This window comes from Aquarana catesbeiana, linkage group LG07 (genome assembly GCF_042186555.1).
Source record: "Aquarana catesbeiana isolate 2022-GZ linkage group LG07, ASM4218655v1, whole genome shotgun sequence".
NCBI classification, from domain to species: domain Eukaryota; kingdom Metazoa; phylum Chordata; class Amphibia; order Anura; family Ranidae; genus Aquarana; species Aquarana catesbeiana.
In genome coordinates, this window is record NC_133330.1 from 308,594,737 (window position 1) to 308,608,009 (window position 13,273).

At 41.3% G+C, this 13,273-nt stretch overlaps 1 protein-coding gene across 23 annotated transcripts in view; it reads right to left on the minus strand.

Annotated features, from left to right (window-relative positions):
* ADGRL2 (adhesion G protein-coupled receptor L2) overlaps nt 1–13,273 on the minus strand; it is a 297,985-nt gene that overhangs the window by 91,552 nt on the left and 193,160 nt on the right. For all 23 annotated transcript variants that reach the window (XM_073593665.1, XM_073593662.1, XM_073593661.1 and 20 more), the window contains exon 5: nt 2,626–3,426. In XM_073593665.1, coding sequence (XP_073449766.1) covers nt 2,626–3,426 — 801 coding nt within the window. The remainder of the gene's footprint in view (nt 1–2,625; nt 3,427–13,273) is intronic.

Consider the following 13,273-nt stretch of genomic DNA (forward strand, 5'->3'; position numbering starts at 1 on the left):
GAGACAAGGCAAGGGATGGGAGGGGAAGAGACAAGGCAAGGGATGGGAGGGGAAGAGACAAGGCAAGGGATGGGAGGGGAAGAGACAAGGCAAGGGATGGGACGGGAAGAGACAAGGCAAGGGATGGGACGGGAAGAGACAAGGCAAGGGATGGGACGGGAAGAGACAAGGCAAGGGATGGGACGGGAAGAGACAAGGCAAGGGATGGGACGGGAAGAGACAAGGCAAGGGATGGGACGGGAAGAGACAAGGCAAGGGATGGGACGGGAAGAGACAAGGCAAGGGATGGGACGGGAAGAGACAAGGCAAGGGATGGGACGGGAAGAGACAAGGCAAGGGATGGGACGGGAAGAGACAAGGCAAGGGATGGGACGGGAAGAGACAAGGCAAGGGATGGGACAGGAAGAGACAAGGCAAGGGATGGGACTGGAAGAGACAAGGCAAGGGATGGGACGGGAAGAGACAAGGCAAGGGATGGGACGGGAAGAGACAAGGCAAGGGATGGGACGGGAAGAGAAGGCAAAGGATGGGATGGAAAGAGAAGGCAAAGGATGGGATGAATAGAGAAGGCAAGGTATGGGATGAATAGAGAAGGCAAGGTATGGGATGAATAGAGAAGGCAAGGTATGGGATGAATAGAGAAGGCAAGGGATGAGAAGAGAAGGAAAGAGATGGGAAGGCAGGGTAGGCTGGAAAAGGGTTGGGAAGGAGGAAAGAAGTATGGGGCGGGGAATGATAGGGTGGTATGGAAAAGAAAGACATGACCAGAGAAGGAAAGGGTTGAGGGACGAGGGAAAGGATGGGAAGAAGGGGGGTGGGGGTGGGGGTGAATGAATAGAAAGGGAAATGAGAGAAGATAAAAAAAAAGAAAGGGAGAACAAAGGAAAACGAAAAAAAAAAGACAGATAGAAGAATGGGAAAGTCCGAGGAATCCAAGCAAAAGAAAAAAAAATACATTTTGAACACAGATTAGTAAGTGGATAAAGCCTATAGTGTGGAGATCTATGAAATGACATTCGGTAATGCTACAAACCAGTTACAAACTACATCAAGTTGGTTTTGTGACCTTATGAGAAAAAAGGCCTGCACCACGGAACATAAATTAAAATGAGATTACGGCCAAGTGCAGCCACTGTATAATTACCAAGAGGGGAGTCCTACTGTATCCAGGAAGCAAGGGAAAAAAAAGGGGGGGAGTGCCTGCAAACCACTGACACATCAACAGCTTGTGGTTAAAACATACATGATCCTAACAAACTGTTGGTTAAGCTGCGCTGGTAAAGTACATGAAGGCAGAATGGAGGTGGATGTATTCAGCTTTCTGAAGCAGATGATGCATCATACACTAGCCTGTGCGCTCAAATATAATGGGAATTTAGCACATGTCGGAAATGAGCTATCTCCTGCAAGCCATTTTAAAGGCATAATAAATAAACAAACAGTGTAAATTATTTCTGCAACACCTGGGACAGAAGCAATACGTTCTCTACTGTAAAACAAAAACTCTCAGGTGGAAGCAGTGGGAAAAAGACAATATAGACATGATAAGCAGATTTTAATGCCAGTCATGAGACTGTCATATAAAATCATTACATTTATCGCACAACATCTGTCAGAAGCAGTAACCTAAGATCAAGGGCATATTTACTTCCTTTGGATGCAAGGCGTGACTTGCAAACATTGTCAGGGCTTTAATCCTTCGGCGGCATTGAGCCAAGTGTTGTGTGTGCTGCTTGAACGTGAAAGCATCATGAGTCATGCATCAATTCACTGTCCTGAATCCCGGACTAGTTCATGCACAGCACAAAAGCTTCAACAGTACATATAATGCAATATATATATATATATATATATATATATATATATATATTATACACACACACATACACACACACATTTTTACTACAGAAAGCACCTACCGAGTTTATTCAAGTGGGAAAAACTGTACTACAGCTACAGAGAAAAAAAAAACAAAAACCCAAGAGCTACAAAACAAGAATAATACAATATCATTCTTGCACTAATAATAATAATCTCTTCAAAAGTTGTAATACTATTTCTTTCCACTTGAATTTATGGGTGATTTATTCATGTGTAATTAATATTTTGGAAAACTTTTACTAATAATAAATGTATTACATATAAAAAAAAAAATGTTGCTCTCACTGAATGCTTTCTTAAGGTAATTTTTTGAAATGTTATGGACTGTTAAAAAAATACAAAACAGAAAAAAAAAAAATAATATATATATATATATATATATATATATATATATATATATATATTTTTATTTATTTTTTTTAATCCTTTTTATACCCTCTATTAAAATAATGACCCTTGATACCAATGTATTTTCTGATCTGTCATCTTGTTTGCAATGCAACCCCAAGTCAGTCTTAGCCTGTATTGTAACCTGGTATCTATTTTCAAGGAAAGTTTCCTTAGGTTTTTAGAATAACTGTATTCATTAGGGAAACTGCAAATTGCACTTACGTGGTAGGGGAAAAAAAAAAAAATTCAAAACAAACAAAAATATAGATCAAACCAAGTTACAAATAGTACATTGTTCCTTGTTATTGACGTTATGGGGATAGAAGCAGAAAGAAAAAGACATCAAGTTCTTACCTTGGGCTAGGTCCTGAAGGGTGAACTCCAGAGAGTATCGTAGAATGAAGTTGTTATTCCACACGTACAGCTGGTTATCCCTAGGGTTGTAATCCACTGCGGTGATGTATTGATACTGATTGGGGAAAGGAATATCAACAGGTTCTCCTCGGTTCAGCTTGGTGTTGAAGATGTAGTCAATTGCATTCTTTCCTGTTTCACTTTCATTGTCTTGATAGACGGACCGCACCACATAGAGGACCCCACAAATCATAAAGGCGTTTGAGGCTGCCCGCTTGTCATAGGAGGTTTCGAAGGTGGCCTCAAACCGGAGAGTGTAAGGATTTAACTGGCTGATAACAATCATTCCATTGTTTTGTTCCGTCGCATAGATCACCCACAAGCCGTTCTCATCAACGGCCAAGTCGATATCGGTTTTTCCACCCCATCGATAAGGGGATGTGTCGTGGTAATTGGCATAATTAATAATGGCCTCCCCACTCTTAATTCTAGTCCTCAAGTCAAACTTAACAATGTTTCTTGTCCTCTCCTTATTAAAAAACACGGCCCCATCATAAACCACAAATCCTGTGCCATCCACTCGGTTGGGAAGTTTATAGGTTGTAGTCTGTCGGAAATTCTGAAAATCTTGCAAAGAGGCAAATTCCATTAACGTATCCGTACGGTACGGAATCCAGGGCATAAAATAAATTTTATCTGCAGCTTGGAGGGGGTCTTTGCACCATGCACCTGCCTTCTGCTCTGCTTCATAAATATATGGAGAGTCCACCACTGTTTTCAACACCCCAGGGCAAACAAAAACTAGTAGAAAGTAGAAAGAGGATTATTTTACAAAAGACATACTAAACGTTAATTTCCCCCTCTTAACCACTTCCAGCAGCAACAATACAAGTTAAAAAAAAAAAAAAAAAAAAAATCTTAAAATGGAGAGTGTGTACATTGACAGTGCCAAACTAAATATCTACTTGACTTACAACACAGTAAATTTTAGACATCAATTTTCTGGACATTAAAAAATAAGTTGTCTAAGCCGAAAACCTGTTGGGCAATGAAAAACCACACACACAGTTCTTGTGAAGTTTAGATGTTTAGATGTTAGAAAGATGTGAATGGTTTTCCATTTGTACGTTTACAAATGAACATAGGCATTGAAAAAAACTTGGGAAAGGAAACATAAAGCTGGAACATCTCTGAGAAAAAACACAACATTTTTACGGCAATTGGGAGCTGGAAGAACAAAAAAACAAGAGAAGGAAAAGAAAAGAAATAACAAAATAACACAACTTGAGCAATGGATGAAACAAAGCAGGGAGGCCTGAAAATGTGGCATGCTAAGGGAACAGGAGTAAGGAAGCCAAGCAAAGTAATAAAAAAAATGAAAATTGAAACAAAAAATTTTTGGTAAAAAAAGTAAAACAATTAGGGGAAAAGGAAGAGAGCAAGAAAACATTTCCCACAATAAATGCATATACGGTGTCCCACCTATGTGACATATATATCACAACACTTTTTTATTTTTTTTATTTTTTTTAATTAGCAGTCAACTTGTGTATGGGGTGTAGAAATGCAATCCTGCTGAATATAGAACTTCAGTGTTTAGGGATAAGGGGGGATCGAGAAGGTTAACATCCATATGGCACATAACAAGGAGCTGAGGGGGGTGGGATCGGGCTGTGTTATTTATTTACCTTTTTGCTCCACTTCTATTTTAAGCATTGGAAGAGAAAGTGAAAAAGGGGTGCAAGGAGAAAAAAGAGAGATTAACATGAATGGACCATTTACTCTGTAGTGCAATCAGTACACACACTAAAGAAGGGAACACAGCAAGAAATCCGCCATATTGGATAAAATGACGAGACTGGAACACCTAGTGAAAAAAAAGTTGTTATACAATCAACGGTGAATCATATGAGTGGATACCTGACAACCTTTCAATATGAAAAAGGGTTGGTGGTGGGAGGCATGCACTAAAAAACAGATAATTAAACCGACTGGTTTGTGAACAAAATTTGTTTAATGCTGGGCTCTGCTAATTGTGGAACCTTTAATTTCCCCTGAGACACAAATGGCTGCCACAGAAATTGTCTAGGCCATCTCAAAAAATCCAAGTTGGGCTCACTATTGGATTTATAGGTTCCGTGAGGCACAAAATGGCTACCTCAAGAAGTTCCTCAATAAGGTGACCCTATTTAAAAGGACTTACTGGCTAAGCCTACAAAATAGTTGCTTCTTCTATATGACGTTTTCACTTGTATATTGGGAAAAACATAGGAAGCACCAAGCACAAGTTTGCTTCTATACAAATATAATATTGTAAAAAAAGGTTATAAAAATGAACTGGTTCCATGGTAGCCAACCATATTTGCTTCAATTTAAAATCCTGCACTAGGAAAACTGTAAAATATGGTTGGCTGCCAATGATGACCATCCTACTCTGTGGTTCCTCAGTTTTCTCAAAAGCCTGCTCTTATAAGGGTCTTCAAAATTTCCATGGGTGCCAAGCCTTGGAATGATGTAATCCAGGGCTGGAGGTGTTTTGACATATCAAGAACATATCTGAAAAGCCTTTCTCAGGCAACTCAAAGTAAAAAAAAAAAAATTACCCATTAATAAAGGCATATTTATGCTCCCTAGATAAAAAGAACTTTAGGCCAGACACCAAGATGTCTCATTCGTAGAATTGGGACTTGTGGGGTTAGTCCTAAAAAACGATTTAGCAAGAAAGGCTGCACATACATTTTCCAACCTTGGAAGCATTCGCTATCTACTCCTAAAGTTATACATTTCCCTTGTATTTAGGTTTATGGTCAAATAAAAAGTGCAAAACTAGAGCTTAACTATAGTATAATGCCTAATTCAAAATCCTGCAAAGTAATTCTCTATTGGTTCTCTTATCTTATTGGCAGGTTGGGGATAAGGATAACATTTCTGCCACTGCTGACCCTTGCCAGAATCAGCATCTCTGATATGCAAGGTTGGTGCCTCTCGACTGTAAATTGCAGCTCTATCTCTGTATAGTATGACAATATGGAACATCATACTTTTCTTTCAAAATGTTATTGATGCCATGGAAATCAGCCATTATCTATATATAAAGTTAAAATTTCAGGCAACTGTTCAACAAAGCAATGAATTATCCAGAGCATTCCCACACTCCGTGGTACCAAAATCAGAACTGATACAGGTTTTGAGCAATCCACAGAGGTCATAGCACACACAGACCACCTCACAGGATAATTGGTGTGTACCTCCTGAAACCTGTACTCTTAACTGCTTAGAGTCCTTCAGGCCCACGCCATTTTTTTTATTTCTGCAACCGCAAATCAATTTAAATGCGATTCGACCCCTTTTTTTTTTAAATTTAATTTTTGCCGCAGCAGGTTCTATACATGCTTCAGTCGCCACTTTACAGGCAGACTAATTCCCCCCCCCCCCCCCCCCCCCATGCTTCAGTCGCCACTTTACAGGCAGACTAATTCCCCCCCCCAGGCACCATATTTAAAGTATTTTCCATTTTTATTGTTTAAATTTAAGCATCATTAAAATCACTACTCCTTTAAAACTATTTTTTTTTATTTTTTATTTTGCATTGATACATGTCCCTCAGGGCAATACCCAGACCCCTATACCCTTTTTATGGCCAATTCTTGCATATAAGGCTTCAAAAATGGGGACTTATGATTTCTCATGTTTGGCACCCATAGACTTCAATGGAGTTCGTAGTTTGGGGCCAAACATTTACCCTATTCGGGGGTTCTGCTGCAAATCAAACAGGGGGGCGTTCGGCCCATCTCTAATCACCAGCAACTTTCAGATTACAGGAAACAGGAAGAAGAAAGGTGCACTACAGTGATACTTCAATAAACAACGTAAAGACAACTCCCCATTATGGTATACCGAACTACAGAATGTTCCCAAAGATGCAGCACTACAGAATTGTTTACAATTCCAAACTGGAAAAAAGTACCTCCAAAGTGCTTATAATGATAGAAGATTAATAAAGAGAGGGGGTCCTTAAACAGTATTTTTTAAACAGTTTTTCATTTTATTTTTATTTTTTTATTGCTATGCAAACTTACTGCTGTCTAAGCAACTTAGATTTGGTTACTAATCTCCAGAATACGATCAATTTGTTTAAACAAGAAAGCCTCATTGAACTTCTGTGTTTTAAAGAAAAAAAAAAAAAGTTGTTAAAAAATGCATTGAGTATATGCAAGTTAGAGTTTGCGAGGAATGTGCATGCTGCTTCACGAACAAAAAAAAAAACGGGCACCTAATTAGCAAGTTGAGTATTATACCTTTCGAAGAAAGCAGAAGCTATACACTTATTGCTTTTGCATACTCTTCCTAAGATGTCTACCTCGTTCACACGGCACTCTGAGAACTGGTCTGATGTTCACCTTGAAATTGACGCTGGCCCTTAGAACATCACTAGCTGGGAATTGACTGCTCAAAGTGTACCAGCCGTGGCTGAGCTTAGTCAATAACCTGAATATTTATACTTAAATTATTACAGCAGACTTGCAAAAGATTTATATTTGTTCTTTTTATTTATTTTATTTCTACAGCAAACAGTTCTGGCACTCTTTGCCCTATCACCTGGCCTCACGAAGATGCCTGCTGACTTCTTGCTCCTGAGTGTGCATAGCATTAAGTAGAGCTTGAAAATACCTGAATTCTTGGACAAGAGCTCCAAGGAGGACTCTGAGTTTTACAAAGGAGTTTAAGCCAACAAGACAGTTCATCTTTCCTCACCGCAACTAATCAGTTTTGATATTTTTAAAGTGAGAGTTGAAAATGAAAAAAGGATTGAGCTTGGCTGCTACAGAAACCCTGAAGGGCGCAGAGAACAACCGATAGGCATGTCTCGCCTCCTTGTTCTTCCTCGCTTTCATAAGAAGATCTATTGACATTATCCCAGGTAGGAAGCGCAAAATACTATTTTTGCAAATAATTTTTTCCTGATGTGCCCTAAAATTTGAAATTTGGGAGTCAAATAGGGAAGGCTTTGAGCTTCTACTTGGATTTTATTGCCAAAACTCCTTTGGGGAAATTTAAAAGAGTATGAAGTATGATTTTTTTTAATTTGCCCAATATACTTACCTAGGTGCATGCAGCATCAGCCCAGTGCTGCATCTGTGCCCCGCCGCCTCTGCACTGAGAACCGAGCCACTGAACACCGCCAATGGCTCGGTTCTCTTGGCTCCCCGAGCGGAGAGCTGCTGCCTGTCAGTAAGCAGCTCTCCTCTCTGCTCCTCCAGGCTCATTGAAACGCTGAGCTGTGAGTGGGAAGCAGCAGTCTCAGTCTCTTTGCGGCTCGCTGAGAGACTGAGACAGGCACCAGTCCAGGCACCTGGCAGATCCAGACTTCATTGTCGTGACCGATTGGACCGATTCCAGTGATGTCAGCAGAGAGCGAACCTCAGATCGCCCTCCACTCAAAACGGGTCACAGGAGTGCAAAACAAATTGCACTCCTGTGACCCGTAGGAGAAGCCCAGCCAAATGAGCTCAAGCTGGACTTCTCCTATAATGAAACCCATCATGCGTGCTTCTCTGAAACTAGTTTCACTTTGTTACTCGGACTTCTGCATTTAGCCCTGTCAACTGCTATTCCCCAATTCATTGCTGATGCCCTTAATGGTGACTGAGGGGCTCCCATTGGCCAGAGAAATTACAGCTGCTGAAGTTCTGTAATTAAGTCAGGCTCCTAATACAGTGAAATTTAGGAGTAGCATAGTGGCTTAGCGATTCAGCATTTCTGCCTGAAGTACTTGGCTCCTCAGTTTGAAACCCAGTCAGGACACTGCCTGCATGGAGTTTGCATATTCTCCCTGTGTGTGGGCTCCCTCTGGGCACTTCAATTTCCTAAACTGGACTTAGTATGTGTCTGGGTGCATGTGTACATAAGAGATAGGGTTCTCAGATTGTAAGTGCCTTGTGAACAGGGACTGATCTGAATGCACATCAAGCTCCTTGGGGGCAGGAACTGATGTGAATGTACACAAAATTTCTTGAGGACGGGGACTAACGTGAATGTACAGTAACTTCTTGGGGACAGGGAATAATGTGAATGTACAGTAAACTGCTTGAGGACAGGGAATGTGAATGTACAGTAAACTCCATGGGAACAGGGAATGTGAATATACAGTAAGCTCCTTGGGGGCAGAGACTAATGTGAATGTACAGTAAACTCCTTGAAGACAGGGAATGTGAATGTACAGTAAACTCCTTGGGGAAAGACTAATGTGAATGTACAGTAAACTCCTTGGGGACAGAGATGAATGTGAATGTACAGTAAACTGCTTGGGGACAGACTAATGTGAATGTACAGTAAGCTCCGTGGGGGCAGAGACCAAATGTACAGTAAGCACCTTGAGGGCAGAGACTGAACGTACAGTAAAACTCCTTGGTGACAGGGAATAATGTAAATGTACAGTAAACTCCTTTGGGACAGGCTAATGTGAATGTTTAGTAAGCTCCTTGTGGGAGGAGACTAATTTGAATGTATATTAGACTCTTTGAGAGTGGGGACTATGGATACACAGCAAGCTCCTTGGAAGCAGGAACTAATATGAATACACAATAAGCACCTTAGAGGCAGAACCTGATTGCAAGTGCACAGTAAGCTCCTTGGGGGACGGGGTCGCTTTAAATGTACAGTATGTAAAGTGCTGAGTAAATGGTCGGCCTGTAATAAATAGTACTAAATTAAAATCAGAGGCAAACAGAACTATAATACAGTTATCAGGCATCTTTTGATAGCTTCTCTTAGCTAGGACCTTGGAAGATAGATTCACTCTGAACTCCATCAGACTACAATGCAGTTACCTTGTCCTTGTCTGAGATTTTGCTGAACGCACCCAGAATTTAGGCTGATGTTGGAAGTATGAAAAAAATGTCAACTGATCAAATTTAATAAGAAAATGCATTGTATTCCAAACTAACTCCCACTGGCAGCGGAGTTTTGACTTAAAAAAAATGTAAATGCATATTCCCTGTCACAATATTACTTGTATGAAACGAATGCCAGTGTTAACGCGTTCAAAATATTATGATAAGGGTTGTGTGCGGGTGAGATTGATTGAAAGGCTTGCAGCCTTGCCCCTTGCAAGATTTTCAGTTAAGGATTTTGAGATAAAAATGGCTGTTCAGGTTTCTTCTAAAGAGACGGGGGAAGCGGCTTTTGGCTGACAGCAGTAAGAAAACGAGAATTTGGAGGAGAGACAGAAGCACCCGGCAGAAATGGCCTACATTGTGTGTGCCGACAAGGGGACACCACTTGTTCTCATTATCCTGACATTGGATGCATGGCCTGCAAAAGGCTTACTCAGCACAATACAAAGGCAATTTGTTTTTCAAAGCTTAAAGTGAACCTGTGTTTCACCTATGCAGGATGAGCAACAGGTTTAGTTAAAGAAGATCTGAACAGAGAACAAAAATTGAATATACTGCAGCCTACCAGTCCTTGGAAGTGGTGGCTGCATTCATTTCCTTTTTATGTATTTTTCAGTGATAATTTCTGTCTGAGGATTCTGCCAGTGACGCGCGTCTTGTCCCAGGGAGACAACGCTTAGTCGCAGCACTGTATCCATGAAGGAGCAGCGTTGTCACCTTAAGCTGCTCTCCTGATTTGGACTCCAAACATCTCCCCCTGAACTCCACTATATAGGGAAAGGGTGTTGTGTAGTCCATAAAGAGAACTGGGACAGCTGGTGACATTTCTTTTGAGATTTCAGTTCTGTGCACAGGAGGGATTTAAAGTAGAACAGTCAATTTTCTGCAATTGCAGAAAACAGAACTTGGCTTTAAAACAGAAAAGTAATGCTGCCACAACATCTAAGGACTAGTAATCTTTGTTCTTGGATTTAGATACACTTTAAAGCGGATATAGATGGTATTTAGTTTTCCAAGGCACTGAGTATCTTAAAGTAGTATTAAAGTGGTTGTAAAGGCACAAAGTTTTTTACTTTTATGCATGAAGGTAAAAAAAATAAACTTTTTTTTCAGCAGCAGCTCCCCCCTCCCCCCAACACTTACCTGAGCCCCCTCTCAATCAAGTGATGTCCACAAGAGCCTTGCCTCTCCGGGGACTCTCACGATTGGCTTTTGGCAGCAAAGGGAGCCATTGGCTCCCGCTGCGGTCAATCACAACCAGTGAGCCAATCAGGAGAAGGAGGGGGCAGGGCCGAGCCTCAGCTCTGTGTGTGAATGAACACACAGAGCCCCGGCTTGGGTGACCTCAGAGCACGCTGCTCGGTGTGGGGAAAACCCGACAGGAGGGAGGAGTCAGGAGCGCTGGCGAGGGACCCAACAAGAGGAGGATCCGGGCTGCTCTGTGCAAAACCACTGCATAGAGCAGGTAAGTAAAACATATTATATAAAAAAAAAAAACAAACAAAAAAAACAAAAAAACATAAAAATGGTGACAACAGTGGACCATGCTTGTGCAATATGTGTCAGCATGGCTGTTTGTAGTATCCATCAGGGACTCAATTGACAAGGCAGCAATGTAAGAGAGACAGCTGTCATCCTACAACAGCAAGTGCCAGAACAAGGACCTCAGTGGCAGGATCAGTAGGCATTAGTTTAATGAAAGCTCCAAATAGAAATGCGTATTTTATATACAATCTGAAATCTCACAATGGCACATTCTCCTGCTCAAAAACAGGGCTACGAAAAAATGTTGATTGTTCTCGATTCAAAGAGGAAGGAATGCGAGATGCCCTGACTTGCACCACTGCATGCAATGATAATCTCTCTGCCCTGTGAAGACTTTCGGTCAAGGGGGGAAATATCAGGCTTTAGCAGATAAAGATCTGCGGTTTAATTAAAAAAAAAATGTGGCTTCGGTTAATCAGCAGAGAAGTGTTTGTTTCGCTGGGGATTTCCAGAAGGACAGCTGGACTGTCAGGCTAAGGGGATCTCCAGCACAGCTGACATTAAAAATACAGCAAGGACATATTATTCCCAGTGATAAGCAAGTGGCAACAACTCTTACTGGCTTATTTGATAAAGCTGTACAAATTGCAATAGTTATCTACAAAGTGCAGTAGCCCACAGCACCTGATGTGAGTGACATGTTGGAAAAAAAAAAAAAGAAAAGAAATGGTTGCAACAGGTTATAGCCTATTTCTAAATATAATTAAATTCACAAAAAAACAAAGCCTGACATCAATACCTGGGAAGACCGCCAATCTCTCAATAGATTAGAGCAGCCTTTCTTAACCTTTTTACCCCCAGATGAACCCTTAAAATAATGTGTGGGTGTCGTGGAACCCATGCTAAAATCAGTTCATTAGGGGTCAATAGGGAAATTCCACTTGATAGTGGGAAGAATACCACCATGTACAGTGGTGGTCAGAATGCCAACCATTGCAGACAGCTATAAAGATCACTGGTGTCATGCTTGTTTGCTCTGCCGAGTGACACTGGACACGGAACCAACCATCAGATGGGAGGTAAATCAGCCAAAGCTCAAAGAACCCCTTACTGCTTCTGAAGGAACCCTAGGGTTGTATGTAACCATAGTTGAGAATGGCTGGTTAGAGAATACAGCCAATCAATTTAATTGGCTGAAATAATAGGCTAAATATGAAGTCACCTCTTTAAATGGCTACAATGGAAATTGAAGGCCATGTTTTTAGAAAGTTAAATCTGCCTTTCTGTTTAAGGCCTCATTCATAGGGCCAAATCTTCCATTGTGCACCAAGTATACTACAGATATCTGCAGTCGGGAGCCCAGATGTGTGCAGACAACCACCACCAGGAAGCCTGTACAAGTCAATGACAGGCTGGGCTGACATGAGCGGCGACCGTTTGCTGCTTTAAGAATGTATCTGAACATCAAGTGGTTAATGTGGTTAGGGACAGCATTACTGGATGCAAAATTTGTCCAAGGCCAATCATCTGTCCCAAACTGCATGTAACTGCTCGATATGTAGATACATGCTTACAGGGACACACAGCCATGGCTCCCATCACCTTGCCATTGGCTTATATGGGCATCCTGACTGAGGTTGTCCACAAGCACCTGGACACCAAGCAGCAAGTATCTGCTGTATACGTGCCACACCATGGCCAAGTTGGCTGTACAAATGAGGCCTTACTGTTTCTAAAGCCAAAATTAGTTTTTGTTTGAAGTATGGAAGGATATAACTACTGCAAGTTTGTTTATGTGTGTAGAAGGGAGAACCCTTATCCAATTCGCAATAGCAGGAGATTTTGTCTGGCTCTCTATGGAGCCGGTTCATATATCTCCGCTGCGGCTCCAGTGTGAATTTGCACAGGAGTCCTGTGCATCTTTTGGTCTGTTTCAGATCCAAATTAAGCCAAAAATTTCGGGCTGATATCGGACCTGAAACAGTGAACCAGGACGCACCTGACCCCTGCTGTGAGCCGCATGCAGCAATAGCGTGAACCCAGCCTAAAAGCTATGACAAAAACTTTTACGGTCTCTTTAAGTAACATTTGTGCACACAAAGTAAAGCACATACTTTGCTCATCACCACTTGAGACAAACGCAAACAACTAGAATGCCACTACGCAGTGGCAGAGGGGTGCTGGAAACACAGGTTATCAAAATAAGGATAACCTCATTACTTGAGACCAAGTGGCCTGTATTTGGCAGCCTTCCACAAAGATGGGAA